A 15586-nucleotide genomic window follows, 5' to 3' on the forward strand; every position below is an offset into this window, starting at 1 on the left:
GAGCCTTGTGGATAAGAGAGAAGCGGTGGATGTGATATACCTAGACTTTAGTAAGGCATTTGATACAGTCTCGCATGATATTCTTATAGATAAACTAGGAAAGTACAATTTAGATGGGGCTACTATAAGGTGGGTGCATAACTGGCTGAATAACCGTACTCAGAGAGTAGTTGTTAATGGCTCCCAATCCTGCTGGAAAGGTATAACAAGTGGGGTTCCGCAGGGGTCTGTTCTGGGACCGGTTCTGTTCAATATCTTCATCAACGATTTAGATGTTGGCATAGAAAGTACGCTTATTAAGTTTGCGGACGATACCAAACTGGGAGGGATTGCAACTGCTTTGGAGGACAGGGTCAAAATTCAAAATGATCTGGACAAATTGGAGAAATGGTCTGAGGTAAACAGGATGAAGTTCAATAAAGATAAATGCAAAGTGCTCCACCTAGGAAGGAACAATCAGTTTCACACATACAGAATGGGAAGAGACTGTCTAGGAAGGAGTATGGCAGAAAGAGATCTGGGGGTCATAGTGGACCACAAGCTTAATATGAGTCAACAGTGTGATACTGTTGCAAAAAAAGCAAACGTGATTCTGGGATGCATTAACAGGTGTGTTGTAAACAAGACACGAGAAGTCATTCTTCTGCTTTACTCTGCGCTGGTTAGGCCTCAACTGGAGTATTGTGTCCAGTTCTGGGCACCGCATTTCAAGAAAGATGTGGAGAAATTGGAGAGGGTCCAGAGAAGAGCAACAAGAATGATTAAAGGTCTAGAGAACATGACCTATGAAGGAAGGCTGAAGGAATTGGGTTTGTTTAGTTTGGAAAAAAGAAGACTGAGAGGGGACATGATAGCAGTTTTCAGGTATCTAAAAGGGTGTCATCAGGAGGAGGGAGAAAACTTGTTCACCTTAGCCTCCAATGATAGAACAAGCAGCAATGGGCTTAAACTGCAGCAAGGGAGATTTAGGTTGGACATTAGGAAAAAGTTCCTAACTGTCAGGGTAGTTAAACACTGGAATAGATTGCCTAGGGAAGTTGTAGAATCTCCATCTCTGGAGATATTTAAGAGTAGGTTAGATAAATGTCTATTAGGGATGGTCTAGACAGTATTTGGTCCTGCCATGAGGGCAGGGGACTGGACTCGATGACCTCTCGAGGTCCCTTCCAGTCCTAGAGTCTATGAGTCTATGAGGGTGTTTTTTTCACACCGAGTGACGTACGTTTTACTGACACAAGTGCTAGGGTAGACAGAGTAACAGTATTAACAAGGAAGACTGTCTGTTGCCCGTGGGTAAGATGATGCCATCCACAAATATGACCAGTGTCATCTCTGCACTGCAGTGCAGTTACCAGCCCAGTGGGAATATTGCACCATGGCTTCTCAATCATGTTTTCTATAGGAAAGCTAGAGACTGCATGGTAGTTGTATTGTGAACTTGTATTGTGGTTCAATTTTGTTCTGCCCTTTATCTGCTTGATATTGTAACCTATGCTCCACTCTTTGCACATATAGGCTAATCAATAGTGAAAAGTTCCTATTTTGGGATCATAGAAAAGTTATTTGTGTTACTAAACAAAACCCAGGCCTGATTCTCTACTGTGTGAATACTTGAGCGAATGGCCTTGGAATAAATGGGGATAGCAGAGGGCCTGCTCTGGCATAAGGTCTGTAACAAACCTTACTCCAAAGAAGAATCATGAGTTTTGAAGTGCCATGTCTTACCCATGTTCCTCCTCCGATGATGGGAGTGAGGAGATGGCTTGTGCAGGAGGTGGCACAGAGTTTCCCTATCCACAGAGATGTTGGTTGTTTTAAGGCTACTTTTCACAGCTTATGAGCGTAATATGCCCTGAGCCAAACTGGAGAATCTGGATCCCAGGTTTATGGGACAATTTATGGACATAAATCAACCTTCTCTTCTAGAAGTAAGCTTTGAGAATGTGCCCCATCAAACACTGTACAATGTATTTTTATAGATTCAAGACTCTAAATTTCAGGTATTCGTTATCAAAACTTTTTTAGGTGCTCAGGGTTTATCAAGCATTATTTTTCCTTTTACAGAAAACATGGATGTCAGAGATAGAAACTGCGGTCTCCAAATATGCCAACGGACATGAAACTCAGAAAAGCTCCTTTTTCTGTTTGCCATCTGAATCCTCTGAAATTTAATTGTGTAAATGCAAAATTGACAGATCCAGTTTGAAGCCAGTCTACATGGTGGTAGTAAAATGATTTCTTTTAACAATCCTTGTTAGTTTCTGGTAACAATGGCCCTATGACCTGACTGGTTGGGGGCTGGGCATGGTGCATCTTGGCCAGAGTGGAACTAAAAATAAAACAGAGACAAGGTGGGATAGTGAGCTCAGTGGAACAACTGAATCACTCTTAGGTGCCCTCTAGCTTCTCTCAGAGGAAGGTTCTAGTCCAGGGGCAGGCAAACTTTTTGGTCTGAGGGCTGCATCAGGTTTCAGAAATTGTATGGGGAGCTGGGTGAAAGAGGCTGTGCCTCCCCAAACAGCCAGGCGTGGCCCGGCCCCCACCCCCATCCAACCTCCCCTGCTTCTCGCCCCCTGACAGCCCCTCCTCAGGACTCCTCTGCCATCCACCCCCACCTCCCCGCTCTCTGTCCCTTGACCACCCCTGGAACCTCCGCCCCTGACTGCCCTCAGCAGCCCCATCTAACCCCTCCTCTCATTCCTGACTGCCCCCTCAGGACCCCTGCTCCTTTCAACCACCCCTTCTCTGAACCCCTGCCCCTGACTGCCCCTCACCACCCCATCCAACTCCCCCTCTCCTTCCTGACTGCCCCCCCCAGACCCCTGCCCCCATTCAACCCCCATTCTCCACCCTCTGACTGCCCCAACCCCATCCACACCCACACCCACACCCACACCACTCCCTGCCCCCTTACCATACTGCCTGAGCACTGGTGGCTGGCAGCGCTACAGCCGCTCTGCCCAGAGCACTAGGACAGGCAGCCGTGCTGCCCAGCTGGAGCCAGCCATGCCACAGCGCAGCTCATAGCACTGGATCAGGCTGCAGCTTTGCAGCTGCGCTGCCCCAGGAACTCGCAGCCCCGCCACCCAGAGCATTGCGCCAGTGGCACAGTGAACTTAGGCTGCGGGGGGATAGTGGGGAGATCAGTGGGGGAGAAGCCAGGGGCTAGCTCCCAGGACAGGAGCTCCGGGGCCGGGCAGGAGGGTCCTGCGGGCCTCTGTAATTTGCCCACCTGTGCTCTAGCCACAGGGGTGGGCTGCCTTACTGCTCTTACTCCACTGAGAGCAGAAGAGGGAACATTTTCTTGAAAAATGTGTGTCCAGGCAGGAGGAAAGGCAAGGACGATTATTTTCTGAGTTCACTCACTGTCCTAATACGTTCAAATGCAGTGGGGCTTTACAGAATCTTTTGAGAAAGATCCTCATTTGTGGTTGGGTGACAGAACATGGGTTTCCTTATCTATTACCTAAACCACCACAAAAAAATAAAAAAATACTTGTACTAATATTTTACTTCTAGGGGGAATTTTCAAAGGCACAAATGGTGCCCAATTTGCAGTTGGGTACCTCACTGCCCTTTGTGCCTTCAAAAATCTCCTCCTTATATCTCACACTGAGTGAACTGATAACGTTCCACTACACACAATCAGAATGAAATCACATTGCACAGAAGGTCTTTTACCTAAAGAAGGAATAAATGTCAAGAAGTCTCACTTTGGCTAAATTGGTCAACAGACCTCACATGGGTGGTTTTCTCAAAGACAATGTATTGTTCTAGAGTTGTCAGAGCTCTCATTCTTCAATACTGGACCTCAATCAGTGATTAGGCTATGGGATTTGGATGGCTACTTCTTACCTTTCTTAGACAGCTCCATTTTACTTCAGAAACTAAGTATTTACTTTCGATTGAGATAGTTCAGTGTGACTTAACACTTCAGTGGTCAAACCAAACACTCAGGATAAACCAACATACCTACATGCTACACAGGATCAGTTTCTTAAGATAAATTATAAGGAGGCAAAGTACCTACAGGGTTTACATTAAACAACTGCAGAATGTAAGAGCATATTTTAGATTTACTCAGCACCAGATTACGAGACTCAGTGAAAGCATGAGGAAGGGTTCAAGGATCATACTGAAAATTAGAGCCCCATGTGATTCTGTATTTCACAAATGCGAAATAACACCAAATAAAATGAAAAACAATTCGAACAAAATAAAATGCTACTCACCCAAATTTGGCCCTATCACCCCTCTGACACATAATGACGGAGAGGCAGCCGAGCCAAATATGAGTGGCACTGCAACCCGAAACACCCGGCTGCAACACCAGAAGCAGGAATTTAGTTTCAGCCTCGTGGGACAGCAGCCATCACTGTGGGGTGAGGGTAGGGTGGGCTCACTCTGCAAACCCTGCCCCCGGGGCCATGGGGGGAGAATGGATAAAACAAAACAAGAAGTTTCCAAAAATAAAAATAAAATAAAAAATTATACCACATAAGAGGAAATTCACAGGGCTCTACTGATGACTATGTAGACTATACATAAAATGCTGATTGTGAATGTGCAGAAGAATTTGAATATTCAACCCCAGCATATAAAATTTTCAGCAGAAACCATCACAGTTTTAGTGCTTGTCTTCACTGCAACGTTAACTCAGACTCTTACTGGGGTGTTACCCCTACCCTAGCTGCTGTCTACACACAAAACCCTCTCTCGGTGTGGTGTTGGCTCTACACTCAGGCTAGCTGGCCTGTCCTAAGTTACATGCTGAAGTCCCAGGGCTGTTTACACCTGCGCTGGCAACCCATCCACTTTCCAATGAGGACTCAGAGTCCATCCCTTGAGTGCTGATAGTCCTCCAGTGATTTTCCTCCAGTGCCCGGAAGGACAAACAAGTTCTTCCACAATTCACTAGGAAACAATCGGAGCTGCTCAGCTTAACGCAGCACTAAGAACCATGGGATATGATCCCAAAAGTCCTAGCACCTCAGATGGGTTTGTGTAGCACCAGTAAGGAGACAGTAATTAAGGTATGGCTTTGCAATGTGGCTGCTTACACCCAAACTGGGATAACCTTGGTGCTTAGACCTGAATGTCAATCACTCAGGTTAACACTGCAGTGAAGACAGACCTACAAAAGGGTGTTCAGGTGCAAAGTAAAAGAGCTTGTTAGACTAGGAAGCAGTCTTTGAGCCTCTCTCACTCATGCCAGAGCAATACAGACTACACTGGACATAATACAAAGGTAACACTGTCAATGACAGAAGGGACTGACTGCTACACACTACTCAGCCAATGTCCAATATACACAATAGCCACCTCTAGTAACTGAGTGTGGAGACAGATTTTGAGATAGAGAGGAAAAGCAAATCACTTTGAATGAAATTGCTGAAGGCTGAAATTGATTAAATAATGGCCCTTATCACCTCCTTGCAATAGAGAAAAGTTTCTTGGCAGTTCCTCCAGGAACAAGAAAATGGAAAGCCAAGTCTGCTCTCCAGTTTCTGGATTCCTGACAATCAGTTTTTAAACTAATACAACCCACAGTTCAAAATAATGTTGTTTAAGATGGGACAAGTGTGAAAATTACAGAACTGGTCTATTAGAAAGATCTAATTTTATTATTATTCCTTCAGCAGATTAGAAAACAAAAGTAACATTTCAACAAGCATCTGTCCATCATACTTTATACAGAATTAGGTGATGCATGGTATCATTTTCTTGTCCACAACTTTGGTCACCACCCAACTGCAGAGTTTAGGAATTGCAGTGCATACTGGACTAAACTCTTTCACAATGTAAGGCACAACTACATGATCACAATTAGTAAACACAACACTGAAAGTAAGACTTAGAAATCAAGCTGATGAAAAAATGTTCATGCAAAGTCTATCTACACATACGTAAGTTTTGTAGTATGCCCATTAGGAGTGTATGACCCAGTTTAAAAGAAGTGCAGTGTTCGTAGGTAAAACTGCATAATAAGGCAAATGTAATACATTATCTCTAAAGAGTGGGTTAAAAACATAAAGCTTTTTTTCAATTCTATTTTATACAATTACACAGAAAATTAGTCAATTTTATGCCCAATATTCACATCTGCAACGATAATAAACTGATTATTAAAATTCAGAAAAGAGGCAAACAAGGCAATATAATTAGTAGCATGCGTCCATTACAGAAATCCATTCATGAAGTTCATATCTAGAGTGCTGGGAAAAAAAGGCTAAATTAAGAGTGGATTAATTAATGGATGATGCTATGACAAAGCTCCCTATACAACTGTTGTAACCCAACAGATCATAACTATGAAAGTTTGTGGTAGTGATTTATTTCCTCTCCAACTGCTAGAGTTGTAGGATTAAAACTACAGAAGTAAAAAAGAACGACCGAGTCTACAATAATTAGAAATTAGTGGATACTGTTTAAATATACAAAAAAGATTAAAAGACCACTATTTTTTGGGGGGGGGGGGTGATAGACACTTGCAAATTTGGCCGTCTCTATAACTGTTACATAACATTACAGTGAGGAAACCCTATTAAACTGGACTACTTGGTTGAATTACACACTGAGAGGTAGTTTAAATAAAATTATATATGGCATCGAGTGGTGGGCTGGATTTTTTTTTATTTTATTTTATTTTATTACAAAAGTGACAAATCCTATACAAGCAGCGTTTTGAACACATTTCTATAAAAAGTTCTGGTATTCACTAACCCAGTGAGACAGTCTTATAATATCCCTTTGGTGACAGGAGTTGGGATTTAACAAGGTGATACAACAAAGTACTTTGCAACAGAGCCAACAGTAGGAGCTCTGGACCGGCCAGCACTGGCCTGTTGACATATAAACAATGAACATATTATCCATAAACCACTCTCTTCACCCCTCTAATCCCCATCCCCACCCCAAAAGGCATGCAAAAAAGACTGGGGTTTTATTTTTAAATTTGGAAGGCAGGGGGAGAGGAAACTTCACCAAATTTTTTGCTTCTAAAACAACACTGTTCAGAGAGGGTTAACATCAGAGAGTTTTCCTATTTAATATCTTCAAATGTCCTCTGTGTAATCCAGTGAAAAGATACTCATGAACCTGCTGTATGATGAGTGCATAGTATAATATGGTATGCTGTGGACAAAAGCAGAAATGGTTAATGTTTACTACTAGTAAATCTCTTTGTTTTCTTAAAATCTTAATGTAAGTGGTGTGTTATGTTTTCTCTCTCTAAAAATGCAAATAGCTTTATTTAGAGCCCCGGGGGGGGAGGGGAAGTGGGGGACGGAACTGACAAATAAAGGTACATGTTTCTCTACAAGAATTTTACTTTTCTGTTATTACTATTTCTGAAAAGTAAACCATTTAGTGACTTCTGGTGTAACTGTGTATATGTATTAGTTTCAAACTTACTCTATAATCTAAGGTGAGAACAAGAGTTCCTACTTGGAGAATGAAAACTGATTAGCATGATTTTTTTTTAAATATGTACAATTAATATATCATTTTAAATCTTAAGATACAGCTTTATAAACACAGCCATGCTTTTTAAAGACCATGTCAATTCCTTTGTTATGTGTGTCCTTGGGTTATGCGCCCCTAGAGTGCAGAGAAATTATGAGTGCAACTCCCCTTAACAACAAAGGGGAGTTATATAGTTCAATGAGCAATCCAGCTAAGAATACCTCCCACTGTGGATTGATTACTACATCTATGCATTCAAAATTGCCATTCCATTTATTGTATATTATATTCACTTATGCTAGAAAGAAAAAAGTGCATAGTGCAAGTGACAATTATATTTCCTACTCCTCCAGAGGTTTTTGGAGATTGCAATGAATTAATTCATCAGTTCTCAACCTCTTCCAATCATAGTGTCATTACAGAGCTTTCACTCATACTCTAGACAATGTTTATTTTCCTTCTGGTCTTAAGCTCCAGCATTTTCCTTCCAATCTCCAGGTATTTGTCATAAATTTCAAATGTTGTAAGAAGCATTTATTCCCATATTGCATTTAAATTACATTAACAAACTAGAAAGGACTTGAGTTTCATGGGGCCCCTACTGCGCTCTGGAGAATATTGTGCTTTAGGGGTCACTTATTTTATGTCAAGCAACAGTTTGGCAAACAGCAATCATTTTTGGCAATAATTTGCAAAAAGCTACTTCACATTTTTGTTTCCAAACATCTTTTCCTGCTTCACTAAGAAAAGATTTTCCAGTGAGATGATCTCAACAGTCTAAGTCATTCAAAGAGTGACAAAATTATTCCTCCTAATAAGCACCTGGTACTCCAGGATCCATTACAACTGGGTTAGTTCGTATCTTCCAAGAACAGGGTTCTCTTTAAAATCAAACAAACAAACAACCCCCCCCACACACCTCTCTCTTTAGTGTCACACACCAGTACCAGCAAGTGTGTCAGAAAAGTGACTGCTTCTCTAACTCTTTAGTGTCTCAAATCTGCTCACAGAAGCAGGGGCTTCCTCCAGGTCTTTCCATCTCCAGTTTGGAGCTTTTCTCCATTATAATTTTTTATATTTCTCTTTCTCCTTGGTGTCTCCTAGTAGATGAAGGATCTTTGGACTATAGGAGTCTGCAAGAAACCAGCACTAGAGGAGAAAACATAGCAAGGTAGCAGCTAAGATCAAAGGAGCTCCTGCTCAGACCCAGCTACACACTACTGTACTGCCTTCCATCCTGCACAACAATGTGGCATACGGCTTTAGCTGTTTGGGGCAGAAATGCAGCAACAGAAGCTGGCTCAGCAGGCTCTCCAAGCCAGTGGTCCTAGGCTACTCAGAACTCCAGGCCAAGGTGAAACAAACATACCAGCAAGGGCTGACTCCAACAGCAGAAATGTGGCAGGCAAGCCTTAATTTATGTTCACCAACAGGATACGGTATTTGAAAGCAACAAGTCAGAGGTCCTTGGCCATTTTTCTGTTCTGACTGGGGTGAGATATGGTGCCAAGGAAGATATCCAGCCAGTTAGTCAGAGGGTTTGGAAAATCCCATGGGGCAGGACCTCCCACTCCTTTCAGACTTCTTTGGCCCAGTTGTTCCAGAAATAGCCTTAGCCAGTTCTTCTTGTGCTTAGCCCTTCCCCCTCTATGGTTCTGTCAGACCCCTCTCTCTGAGGGCAGTTCTGACTCCTACAGTTAAAAACTAGTTTAAAAAAATCCCCACTCCAATGAATCTGATTCACCATATTTATTACCAGTCACCACTATATCAGGGCAGCCTCAGGGTTCTGAGCAGTGACTATATTCCCCCTTTCAGCTCCTTCACATTGGTTTATGCAGCATGATCTCTCTCTGCTAACCTACCACTGCCTTTCCTGTCTGGCCTCCTTTAAGGTCAGTGGGTTTTATCTCACCTGCCTTTGTACTACACCAGCCAATTGTTTTTCTTACCAATGACAGCTGGAATCTACAGGCAGAGGTGCAATTACATTTTTCTCCTTCCACTTTCCCTACATGCGAACCATATTGGCCTGGCCTGCCAGCAATACTGCTGAGAGTGTCCAGGTGCTCAGATCACCAGCTTGCCAGGTCTGTGATCTTGCACTACGCATTAAGGAAGAAGAGTACATAATTTTGTTGTATATCTGTAAATCCACTTTAAAAAAAGCTTTAATGCTCACAGAGGTTTACGGCATAAGTAAGAGACTTCAATCATGAGTGCTCATGCCCAACTCTACTCTTTCCCCTCTTAATACCTGCCTCTATAAATATGCAGAAAGCAGATTTGTTTGTTTTAAAAACATTCCCTATCTCTTCAAGGGGCAGGTCACATAGAATGGGGCAGAAGGAAAAGCTGTAGCCGTAGAAGCAGCAGGGTCTTCACAACCATGAGGCTGGAGAGTTCAATAAACTGAGGGTTGCTCTACCATTTCTGAGGTTGTTAATTCATGCCTTCAGTAAGATGGCATGAATGGAGATGGCTAATCTTCACAATATTTATTCATTAGAACTTACAGTTAGAGTCTTTTTACCTTGGGCAGTTAGCGGGAGAGCTAGAGAGGCAATAGGTCTGGAAGATGAGGAATAACCCAGTTGCAATGGATCATAGAGCAGCAGGAGCCCACTTCGGAGAAGGAAAAATTACAGGTACGTACATTTTACTTTTTCTGCCTACACAACAAAGAGAGGTACATATATGCATCACTTTTAAAAACTCCTCCAGCACAAGTAGAGAGAAGAAAATATGACAGTAACGAAGTCTAAAATTATATCCTCACCTCTTAATTAAGTCTGACTGTTTTGTATATAAATAAAACAGCAGCAGGTTCAACTACCATTCTGAGCAGGCCAAATCATGAAACTATTGTACCAAGAAAGACCCAGGATTAAGAAAAATGCTAGCATCACAGGTTCAGGAGAAGCAGTGGAAAGACCAGGTCAGTTAGGGACAGAATCATTCCAACCTCTTCCAGTTAATGTGGGGGACAAAAAGAAGATCATATAAAATCTCCAAGTATTGCTCATTAGTAGGAAACCTAGCATAGGACAGTTGGGTGTTCCTTAAAGACCAACCAAGGACCTTTAAGGGCTTCTGTGGTTAGTAGGGAAAGAAAAAGAACAGAACTGAGGATAATTTTTTTATATGTCCACAGATAGGAAAATCTAGAAAGTTATATTCTATTCAACCAATCTATAAATCAATATGGGAGAGCTTTATGCAACATTCCTAGAACAGAAGCCAAACTTGCAGTCCTGTTTCTAGCTTGTCTGTACAATTGCTAGTACCTTACAGTACACATACAGATACTTCAATATCCAAATGCTGTAGCTGGGCGATGATTTAGGCACTGATACTGCAATAAGCGCTATGTGGCCAAACTGCTGTGACCACACAGAGCCCCCTGCAGATCAGCAGGGTTCCATGTGGGTACAGGTGTTTGCCCCCACTGCAGGATTGGCGCCTTAGAGAGAAAAATTCAAGAGCAAGAGAGGAGAACAACTCCTAAAGAAATTACTAGGGGATTTAAAAGAATGTTAGTTATGCAATCAAATGCAACAATTAAAATCTAATTATGCCACTGAAACAGCAATATTTGATACACAAAATCATTGCAAATTTTTGCAACTTACTGTTTTGAAAGAAACAAAAACTGCAATATCACATACGTTTCTTCTGAACACAAAAATTAAAGATTAAAAAAATACATTGTTACTTCTCTGTTTAAACTTTATTTACAAATAACTAGGTGTTCCTTACGTAGACATAAAAGCTCTTTCCTGGGTAAATGGCAATAAGCTGAGGATGATCTGAGCCCGTCTCACAAAAAATACAATAGTTTTACTTAGTATCAATAAAACATTTTAAAATATACTAAATTTTGCAAGTGTTACAATCATTGTTCAAACTGAATAGTAGTCTGAGTGCTGTACGAAGTGCATCAACAGAAATTCTAATTCTAGCATAACGTTTAAGTGCCATTTGAGATAACCAGTTATCCTTGTAAGTCGTTAAAACAAGTATCACAGACACGGACAGGCTTCTTAGAAGAAGGAGTTAAGGCATTCTTTGCGGAGCACTCAGCGCAAAAGATATTTCCACAGTGTCTACAGTGATGCTGTGAAAGATGAAAACAACAGATATTGAATTGTCAACACAGCATAGTGGGCACAGTACATGAAAATAAATTATTACATAAAGTATCAGATCAATTACATATTTTCATTTCAGATGTGCGTTTAAATTTTTAACATTGGGGGCTAAAAGGCACTTTGGATTTATATCCAACTCCATCTCTAAAGGGCATAAGGGTAACATTTTCAGAAGTGTTTAAGTGGCTTAGGAGCCTAAGTCTCATTAACTTTTAAGGACTCGTAGGCTCCTAAATTACTTTTAATGGGATTTAAGAGTTACTTGAAAGTTTTACCCTCAATCTTGTTTAAGTGCATGAGATGCATGTTTCATGGACTTAATCAAATGGCTGAAACCACCCTATAATTCATACAATTAGCAGTTGTGATAGACTACATCCTATAATATACTGAACAAATCTTATAGAATTAAGATAACTCAGTGAAGCTTAAATTAAACCTTACTGAATTAGATTAACACCCATGGGGATGTTGTATTAAAAATGCAATTGTGTATCTGTTGTTGTGGCATTGTATACACCTTCTGTAGTAGGAAGGTGGGGTTGCTAATGAACTTTTTCCATTATCAGTCTTTGAAGCCACCCTCCTAGGCAAAATGCATATACTAGTTCAAACTGGATTCTCCAGGGATCAACAGAAAAGACTTTTGGACAAAAGTCTGGGTTTTTATCTGGCTCAAGGCCTTCTTCCAGCGGACAGGTCCCCTGGTCCACAGAGAGCCCCAATCCTTGGAAAGACTTTGCCTGCTGAGACCTCTTAAGACTATGTGCTCGTTCTGAGCTGAAGCTCTGATGAACTTGTAACCACAAGGATGCCCATAAGATGGGATATTAAATGACTGCACTTGCCAGAGCCCATGTGAGAGCTGGGATGAATTCTGGCAAACTTAATAGCATGCATGTAGGTTCTTTTATTGTTTTTAGTATGTTTTCTCTGTAATATTTTTTACCATAAGAATAAAATGCATTTGATTACAAAGAACTGTGTGGTAACTTATATATGTAGCAATAACACTGTTATCTGTCTCTGAAAAGACAGATGTCTGGTGTCCCAGGGCATCTGTCTGTGCTGGGACTGATACAGTGAAGGCAGGGAACTGTCCAGTTTGGGAATGCCCCGGTCAGAAGGGAGAGAGACTGCTGTCTCCACCCAAGAAAAGCAACACCTGGGGAGCTGAAAACCAAGATTGGGTGTCCTTGCTGAACCAGTGAGCAGAAATACAGGTGCAGTTTCCCTGAACTGTGACTCAGGAAATACCAAAGGACTGCAAATGATGGGAGGGGAAGCAGGACAAGATTACACTGACAGAGCTGTGTGTAAATCTTTTATTTCTAGATCGAGTCAGTGCTTAAAAAGTACTTCAAAACCAAAATATCACACTAAAGTCATGCCTGATGTAAGTGAGTATCACTATTGATTTCTACACAGTTACACTCATTTACATCAGGCCTGAATTTAAGTTTACAGCAATAAGCCACACTGATGTCAGTACCTTTATATTGGTAAAACCTGTGTCCACATGAGGCAGTTGTAGCACTTCAACTATATCTAGTTATACACAGATATAGTTAAAGCAGCACAAAACCTGTGTGTAGACAAAGCCTTGAGCAGTTTATTTATAACATCTGAAACAATACAAACCATCTATGTTTCTGAGCTGTACTGAGGTTTAGAAGTACCTTTTAAAGATACTCTTTAACTTTGCTTCAACTCCAGAACAGTTCAGAAAGAAAAAAAGTTCTAGAGAATCCCCACAAAGGCACACATACCCTTCTGACTGTCACTGAGAAGCCTTTCCCACAGGCCATACAGTTCTGTACCTCATTGTCTTCTGCCCATTTCCTGTTGAGGGCTTGTGTGTGTTTGATCTGGATGAATAAAACAAATACAGACTTTTTTAAATGGAAGTCCATTTCTTATTAATGTCCTCTACTACATCACACATGCTGTACGCATCAGGATAAAACACTGAGGATCAGTCATGGTGACTCAGCGTTAGAATGCCACCTCACAGTTATTTAAATAAAAAAGAACTTTCTGATGTCCAAACTATGGGCTGAATTCTGAACCTACATGAAAGCTCTGTCATGGTATATTTTCCCAATCTGAACCTTAGAGTCCAAAAGTTGGGGTACCAGCATGAATTTCCCTAAGCTTAATTACCATCTTAGATCTGATAGCTGCCACCAATCAGGACTTGGAGTGCCTGATACACTCTGGTCCCCCAAAACCTTCCCTGGGGACCCCCAAGATCCAGACCACCTGGATCTTAACACAAGGAAAGTAAACTCTTTCCCTCACCAGTGCCTCTCCTAGGCTTTCCCTCCCTGGGTTACCCTGGAAGATCACTGTGATTCAAACCCCTTTCTCCCTCACCCAGAGGCAATACAGATTCAAGCTTCATGAATCTAAAACAAAGAGGAAATTTACCTTCCCCCCCCCTTGCCTTCCTCGCTCTCCTTTTCCCCACCAATTCCCTGGTGAGTACAGACTCAGTTCCTTTGAACCTTACAAGGGGAAAAAATCAAACAGGTCTTAAAAGGAAAACTTTTAATAAAAAGAAAGAAAAAATGTAAAAGTTGTCTCTGTAATTTAGATGGTAAAAGTTACAGGGTCTTTCAACTTATAGACACTAGAAAGAAGCCCCCCACTCCAGCAAAATACAATTTAAAATACTTCCAGCAAACTACACATTTGCAAATACAGAAAACAATCAAAAGACTATAACCGCCTGTCCTACTTAATACTCACTATTCTGAACATATAAGAGACTGTAGGAGGGAGATTGGCAAGAAACCTGGTTGCACGTCTAGTCCCTTCCAGGACCCAGAGAGAACAAAGCAAAACCCAAAAACACAAACAAAGGCTTCCCTCCACCGAGATTTGAAAGTATTTTGTTTCCTGATTGGTCCTCTGGTCAGGTTTCCGGTTCACTGTTTGTTAACCCTTTACAGGTAAGAGAGACATTAACCCTTAACTATCTGTTTATGACAAGCTCCCACTGATATCAACTGCCTCCTGAAGTGCACTGGGCCTCATTTTAACATGTCTGGAGTGACAATGCACTATTCAAGTCAAAATAGTTTTCATCACTATATATTGGTAAGGGCATGCTTAGTCACCACAATGTAATTCATACCTGTAGCGATTGGTTTTCTCGGCCTAGCTCTTGCATTGCTGCAGTTGTATTGTCCAGCTTTTTCTTCAGTTCCAGGAGTTTGGCTTGAAGCTTTTCGATTTCTCCCTCACTTTTAATACACCTGAAGATGGATAGCAAGTACTAAATTAAATGCTTACAAAGCAATTCCTATCCTATTTGGCAAAATGTCACCACTGAAAAGTTTGGCCATCTGTCCATAACAAATAAATATATCACCATAATTAACCACTGTATTTCTTGGCTGGGAAATTAATGTAGTATTTTAACAATTAACCTAAGATCACATCTGAGCCTCACTCTCAGAGGGAGTACCAAATGAGGGACAGCAAGGCCCAGATTTCAGAGGGGGTTCAGGACTCAATGCACTCCCACCAGCTGGAGCTTGCTGCTCTGCACAAGTGCAGAACAGGACAGTCTCATTAAGCAGCAGCAGCAATTCTGGCAGGCCACTTTGCAGCAAATCAAACAGAAAGGAGGTGAGAGAACAAAAAATGAAGTTTACTTGCCTGTAACCAAGGTTCTTCAAGACATACGGTACATATTCACATTCTTAGGATATATGCCAATCGGTGCTATTGAACAGTACAGCCTTCAACTAGCAGTGCCTATCTGAATGTTCACAGCCCCCCACCCACCCCGCCATATCCTCCCCTCAGCATCTGAGCATGTTCTGAGGGCAGGGCTATAAAGGGGTGCATGGCAGCAGTCACTGGTTCAGTTTCTTCCACTGCTAATGAAGAGCCTGAATAGTTAGGACTTTGCAGAAGAGGGGAAGGGGGACAGGGAGTGTGAATATATAAAGTCCATCTTA

At 41.6% G+C, this 15586-nt stretch overlaps 2 protein-coding genes across 6 annotated transcripts in view; one reads left to right on the forward strand and one right to left on the reverse strand.

Annotated features, from left to right (window-relative positions):
• PLEKHG7 (pleckstrin homology and RhoGEF domain containing G7) overlaps positions 1-2729 on the forward strand; it is a 64815-nt gene extending 62086 nt beyond the window's left edge. For all 3 annotated transcript variants that reach the window (XM_050934948.1, XM_050934967.1, XM_050934959.1), the window contains one exon: positions 2065-2729. In XM_050934948.1, coding sequence (XP_050790905.1) covers positions 2065-2172 — 108 coding nt within the window. In that variant the 3' untranslated portion in view covers positions 2173-2729. The remainder of the gene's footprint in view (positions 1-2064) is intronic.
• A 3741-nt stretch (positions 2730-6470) lies between these two features.
• EEA1 (early endosome antigen 1) overlaps positions 6471-15586 on the reverse strand; it is a 154247-nt gene continuing 145131 nt past the window's right edge. For all 3 annotated transcript variants that reach the window (XM_050934256.1, XM_050934246.1, XM_050934273.1), the window contains 3 exons: positions 14755-14875; positions 13385-13483; positions 6471-11581 (listed from right to left, as the gene is read on the reverse strand). In XM_050934256.1, coding sequence (XP_050790213.1) covers positions 11459-11581; positions 13385-13483; positions 14755-14875 — 343 coding nt within the window. In that variant the 3' untranslated portion in view covers positions 6471-11458. The remainder of the gene's footprint in view (positions 11582-13384; positions 13484-14754; positions 14876-15586) is intronic.

This window comes from Gopherus flavomarginatus, chromosome 1, assembly GCF_025201925.1.
Source record: "Gopherus flavomarginatus isolate rGopFla2 chromosome 1, rGopFla2.mat.asm, whole genome shotgun sequence".
NCBI classification, from domain to species: domain Eukaryota; kingdom Metazoa; phylum Chordata; order Testudines; family Testudinidae; genus Gopherus; species Gopherus flavomarginatus.